General features: G+C 36.9%; 1 protein-coding gene across 1 annotated transcript; it reads right to left on the bottom strand.

Annotated features, from left to right (window-relative positions):
* Window positions 1-2,392: 2,392 nt before the first annotated feature.
* On the bottom strand, window positions 2,393-5,790 carry LOC107679980 (M-phase phosphoprotein 6-like). The gene is made up of 5 exons (XM_016475717.1): window positions 5,616-5,790; window positions 4,631-4,743; window positions 3,138-3,228; window positions 2,769-2,875; window positions 2,393-2,692 (listed from the first exon to the last, which is right to left on the bottom strand). Exons 1-5 carry the CDS (start codon window positions 5,664-5,666, stop codon window positions 2,551-2,553), a joined length of 504 nt encoding a protein of 167 aa, XP_016331203.1. The 5' UTR covers window positions 5,667-5,790; the 3' UTR covers window positions 2,393-2,550.
* Window positions 5,791-6,414: the final 624 nt, after the last annotated feature.

Raw genomic sequence — 6,414 nt, forward strand, 5'->3', positions numbered from 1 at the left:
TCGTTGCAACTTTACAGATCTTCTTTATGCACCAAGAGCTTGTAACACTCCAAAGAGAAAGGACAAATTGAAATCACATCATATGACCCCTTTAAAGGGACACCGTTTCTCTAAATAATAAAATAGTTTTGGTTGATGCAATATGACAGTGGATGGGTGTGGCCACACTTCGAAGGAGGACTGTGTCATGGTGAAAGGTAGAAAACCGTTTGACGTAAGATTTTTATTTGTAAATTGTTACTCACTAAATGTAGCAAACATTATTGTGACAGTTCCTGCTTTATTCACTACCACCATTTACAAGGAATAAAATGCAAAGAATAACATTTTTAAAGTGCCCCTATTATGCCATTTTTAAGGTTCCTAATATTGTTTTGGGAGTCTCCTACAATAGGATTATATTCATGAAACGCTTTCGTTTTCTCAAAATATGTATTTAATATCACCTAATTTTCCAGCGATTCTCAAACGATTCGTTCAAAGCAGTTCTGAGATTCAGTCTCTCTAAACCCCGCCTTTCCGTGAGCCTGCTCTGCTCTGCTCGGTCAGACGGCCCGGTCTGTTGTGATTGGTCTATGGCAGTGGTCCTCAAATCTGGCTCGCGAGATCCACTTTCCTGCAGAGTTTAGCTCTACCCTAATCAAACACACCTGAGTTTGCTAATCAATGTCTTCAGGATCATTAGAAAATCACAGGTAGGTTTGTTTGATTATAGGGTTGGAGCTAAATTCTGCAGGAAAGTGAATCTCGCGAGCCAGATTTGAGGATCACTGGTCTACGGTGTACAGCGCGTGTCGAAAAAGGATACTCCCATTGCCATAGTTCCGTATTTTGAACACTTGATAGAAAATCTAAACATCTATTATTTATCATACTAGTGATTCAGTGGAGCCAGCTGGTCCAAAACAGGGTACTGAGCCATCTTTCAAGAGCAAGCTTTTAGTGAATCCCGCGTTGAACTCCCCAATATTTTATTTTTTTAACTCCCTGAGATTAGAGAAGCAGTCGTCAGTAGAATGATGAGTTTGTGGGCGGGGTCAAGTTGTTCGCGGCCGGCCAACGTAGAACATAGAGGGGAATTATGCAAATGTGTTACCCCATGACGTGTAGCCGTCACGGAAGTGGGATTCGAATTACTAATGACTTGTTTAGGCTGTTCAGAGTCGATTCTTTATTTTAGGAGACAATAACTATTTATCGTGCACTTTCGGCTTTACAACTTTGCTGACCGTTTACATTAACATACAGCTACATTACATGCTGCATGAAAGGCAATATTGGAAATGGCATAATAGGGGCACTTTAAAAATGTGTTAGTTTTCTTGTAAGGTGATATAAGATATTGCTGGCCCTCTTTGGCTGAATGTTAGATAAAGTGGGCCGACCTTTAACCTTCAGTAATTATACCCAAATTCATTAAATAATATGACATTCACTGGTTATTTTATGGTTGAGATGTATAATCTACTTGTTTAGAAAACAGAAATGAGACTGCAGTCAGGAATTCAAGTCCGAGATGGAAGAAATGAAAGAGTCGAGGCATGAAGTGCAATCTGTGGAGTGAGGAAAGCATGAGAGGAAAAAAATATAGATGCAGAATATAAAGCTTTAAAATATGGTTTCGAGAGCATAGACAGAAAATACATTTTTACATATGGTTACCATTTTAAATGTTTCTCTTATAATTTTTTTTAGCCTATTTCGTTGTTGCTTGTGTTGTAGTCACATCTTTAATATACTGTAGACTTCATTTTTGATCAATATTCTGATATTGAGATTTAATCAAATTTAACGTCGGCACAACAGTTGTTTGGAATTTTACACACGAGTTGAGATGTGGATTCACACATGATTTATTTGACTCAAAACCTGTATATGTATTTTTTGGGCTTGTTAAAGATGTTTGTCTGCCAATATGTGTTAATAAATCATGTGGTTTTAATTCAAATGCAGAATCATTTTTGATGGCCCACTTTACCTGAAAAGAAATTTGTCTGGAGTACATGACCTCAACATATTTGTTGGTATATATTTCGCAAATATCACTTACTGTGAACAGTACTCAAACCGAAATATTACTGCTGGACCTTAAAGTTAACAAAAGTAATAGAGAAAACAAAAACATCTAGGTATCTAAATTACACATTTAACAAAAAGTGGCCCACTTTACCTGAGTTCACCCTACCTCATTCGACTGTCTTTGAACAATTTTGGCAAATACCTTAGCATCAGTGGTCTTTTTACAGTCTAGCATGAAAGTATGGTCACATTTAAGATTGTTCTGCGAATTTTCCTGGGCGAAAGGTTTTGGTTTAGGTGGTGTTATAAAGCCACAATTGGGTTCTCAGACCTTTTTAAAGCACTGGTCATTATATCCAGGTCAGGTTTTTACTTTTTTTCAGAATTCTACATAAAGTCTTAGGATGCTCAAACAAATCCATACACTTGTACCCTTTCCATAAAATCATGTCGTCGTCATTAAACATAAAAAATGTCCATTGCATAGAAAATAAACACTTATAAAGAGCGCAGTCGTGTGATTAAAATGTCTCAGTCCTGAGGGTTCAGGAACACCTTTTTGGGTTGATCACCAACAACATTGCAGTTGACGTCCTCTTCACTCTTAGTAACTGTGGAGCGATTTCTTTTCTTGGCAAACTTTTTCCTCATGCTCTCAACCAAGCTTTCATATCTGAAGGAAAAGCAAATAACAGTCAACGTCTTTCGTTCCTGTACAATGCCATCACTTTGACATCACTTCCTCTCACCGTCTGGCCATCTCTTCATCTGTAATATCAGTTTCCATTCTGCTCACATCGTCCTCCTCTTCGTCCTCCTCTTCCTCTTTGTGTGTGTTCATTAGTAACATTAATTTCTACAAGAGATTCAGTTTGGTGGTAAATATGTTCAGTGCTCAAGCTTACAGAAATCATAACATTTATTTGATATTAATAATCACATAAAATGAGCAAATACTTCAGATTCCAGGTCGCAGATCAAACTGTTCAAAATGAACACCATATTTATAAGCAAGCATATAAATAAAATGAGTGTTTAAAATTCTTCTGGCTTAACTCCAATTCACATTTTCAAATCATGCTTAATTTAGAAAAATGCCAAATGGAAGCAAAGTTTACCTCGACTTCAGGATTGAAGCCTCTGAATGACATTCTGCCATAAACCAAATCCTCACAGGGAACGCAACTGCTCTCCTCAATTATATAGTTTCTAATCAAATTAAAAACACCTAGTTATTTTTTTAATAAATAATGCATGACAAGACGGCATTAACACATCAAATATGTAGGATTATAGGGTATGTGGTTACTTAGAGGTCACATATAATAACGTCACTGCATTACAAACAAATAAATAAAAGAGTCGTCTGCAATCGGTTTCTCTTCAAGCCAATGATTCTTAATTAGTTGATGTTTTGGTGATTTTTAGTGGATATAACTAAAAACCGCAAAACATTAAAGAATTATACTTTTATTTTAAACATACTTTGCAAATTTCTTTTTGTAAAACGCTGTCTTAATATTTATGGAAGCAGATTTCCACCATACAAGGTAAAACAATCATGCACCGGTAAATCAAAATTACAGCAAAAGTTAACCATAACACAAAAAGTCCAAATTATGACATACTAATCCACAATTATGAGATAGTCTGACATGTCTCATAATTGACAAAATGTTAAAAACAAAGAGGTTTTTTTGTCAGTTTTGGCTTTTTACATCATGTTAATCATAATTAACGTTTTTGTCATAGTTCTGACTCTTAACCATGACTTAAGGCTATAAAGATAACGATAAAGATATAGTTCTAAAAATCATTCTCAATATTAAAGAATAGCATAGTTCACACCACAACTATAACGGTAACGATACAGAGGAACGATATCGTTGTGATCACTTTCAAAACGATTTTTTCCCCAGCTGATGAGCGATAAAACACTGACAGCCAATCAGAATCCATCCTGCTGTAATGAGCTCAAGAATTTAAAGTGGCAGACGCATGTGCGCTTAGAATAAACAGACGATATCGTTCGCTGGTGTGGACGCTAATATCGTTATAGTTATCGTTCTTGGTGTGAACGGGGCTTTAGTATCTCATAATTTTAAATTCAGAAATTTAACCTCATGTCCTAATTCTGACCTTTTCATCTCATAAAAATACCTTTTTTTTGGGGTCATATTTATGATTTACCAAAGAATTTTCTTTCTCATGTGTCAGAAATTGGCTTCTATAGATATGTACGTCACACAATGACATCTAGACATTAGCGTGACTTAAAGGGATAGTTCACCCAAAAATGAAAATTCTGTCATCATTTACTCGCCCTCATGTCGTTCCAAACCTGCATGAGTTGCTTTCTTATGTTGAACACGAAACAGATATTTTGAAGATTGCTGGTAATCAAACAGTTGGTGGTTGCCATTGACTTCCATAGTATTTTTTTTCCAGTAAACCACCAACTGTTTGATTATCAGCAATCTTCAAAATATCTTCTTTTGTGTTCAACATAAGAAAGCAACTCATGCAGGTTTGGAACGACATGAGGGTGAGTAAATGATGACAGAATTTTCATTTTTGGGTGAACTATCCCTTTAAGTCAGTCAGGTCTCACTCTTTGGCCTTGAGCTCAGGAAGGTCCAGGAACCAGTGCTCATCACTGATGATCCTCTTCTCCTCCTCATCCAGCTGCTTCTTCAGCTCTGCGTCTAGCCCTCTCTGCATGAACTACACACAGACACACACACACACACACACACACACGGTCACTTTTCACTGCAGCCAGGGCCGTTTTAACCATAGGGCTAGGCGGGGCTTCAGCCCCGGGGCCCGAGCAAGGAGGGGGCCCGTGATTGGCTGTGGAGTAGATTGACTGGAGCGCCGATCGCCAAAGCCACCACGCCCCCCACTTATTAGCGCTGTTATTTAGTTGAGCTTTTCCGTAAATTCCATGCATTACCATTTGAGATTGAAACGTAAAGTCTGAATTTGGTTTACCAATCAAATGCATTTATTCTATATTCGACTTTTGAACGATATGTGCAAACTTTGCTAAAGTGATTGTTTTGAACAAGTATTAACTTAGACATTATTTAAAAAAAAGCATTATTTTAGCTGAAGTATTTGTATCAATACTGTGTACCCCGTGTGTGGGGTAAAAGGCCCCTCTTGCCACCTCATACATTTATACAATTTTTAAACAAAATAAACAACTTGAATGATTTATTTTCACACAAAATCTGTTGCTCCATTAATGTTCAATACAACGTATGTATTTTTTCTGCAATTATACATTTTATGCGCAGTGAATAGCACATTTTTTCTTAAGGTGGGCTTTTAGCTCCGTTGTACCCTGTGTATATATATATATATATATATCTCATTATTGTGATGGGGGCCCTGCCGTAAGTCATAGCCCCAGGGCCCAGTGCGGTCTTAATGCGGCCCTGACTGCAGCACGTGACCTACAACACACTGCATTCCGCAACAGCCCGACACTCGAAACAAAACAACATTGTTTTAATCAAGTTCACCACTGAATGATTTCCTCTTCGGAGGTCCAGAAATGTTTGGTTTCTGCAAGAGTCTGAGCTTCTTACCTTCATCCGCAGGAGATTTTTGGACAGTTTCGCTGCACCATCCTTCGCCATTTCAGACAAGAGCGAAACTACGCGTTTTAATGTGAATGACCCGATGTAAAGAGCTTTTATTTTAGTTATATGTTCCACACGGGCAGCATGACTACATGTAGCCCAGAAGCTTAAAAAAACACTGGTCCGCATGAAGTCTGCGCAGGCGCTGTCGCCACATGTGCTAGGCTCGATTAGTCGCACAACACAGACCGACCAAAACTGCAGATTCATCATTTATATTACAAATGTAGTAGTGTAATACTGTATTTATGTAATAGTAGTTTGATACTTTATAATGTAGTATACTTTCACACAGTAATATTTAGTACTAAGGTTTTTTTCTTCCGTTTCTTGATTACTCACGTCTGATGAGCTACATTAACCCTCTGTTCTCCAGTGATGCCATGTCATGGCAACACGCGATTATTTCTCGAAGTGCATCACTAAACATATTTAGTAAGGATTGTTTATTTATTTGTATTTATTTTGGTAAGTTAAATAGATGTTGTTGTGTTCAAATCGCGACATATGGCAGCTCGAAAACAACGGAATTGTCATGCATTTTCTTATTGGGGATTTTCATAGATAGTGGGGATAAATAAATCATTATATTTGATTTTACAGTAATATTGTATAGCATTTTTGCATAACTAAGCAACTCTATTTATTTGTTTGTTTGTTTATTTAACAAAAAAGTATAAAAAAAAGTATTTACCAATAATTTATTACTGTAATTAAATTCCCTTGAGAAAGTAAAGTAAGGGAT

The sequence above is a fragment of the Sinocyclocheilus anshuiensis genome, unplaced genomic scaffold (assembly GCF_001515605.1).
Source record: "Sinocyclocheilus anshuiensis isolate Anshui unplaced genomic scaffold, SAMN03320099.WGS_v1.1 scaffold528, whole genome shotgun sequence".
NCBI lineage: Eukaryota > Metazoa > Chordata > Actinopteri > Cypriniformes > Cyprinidae > Sinocyclocheilus > Sinocyclocheilus anshuiensis.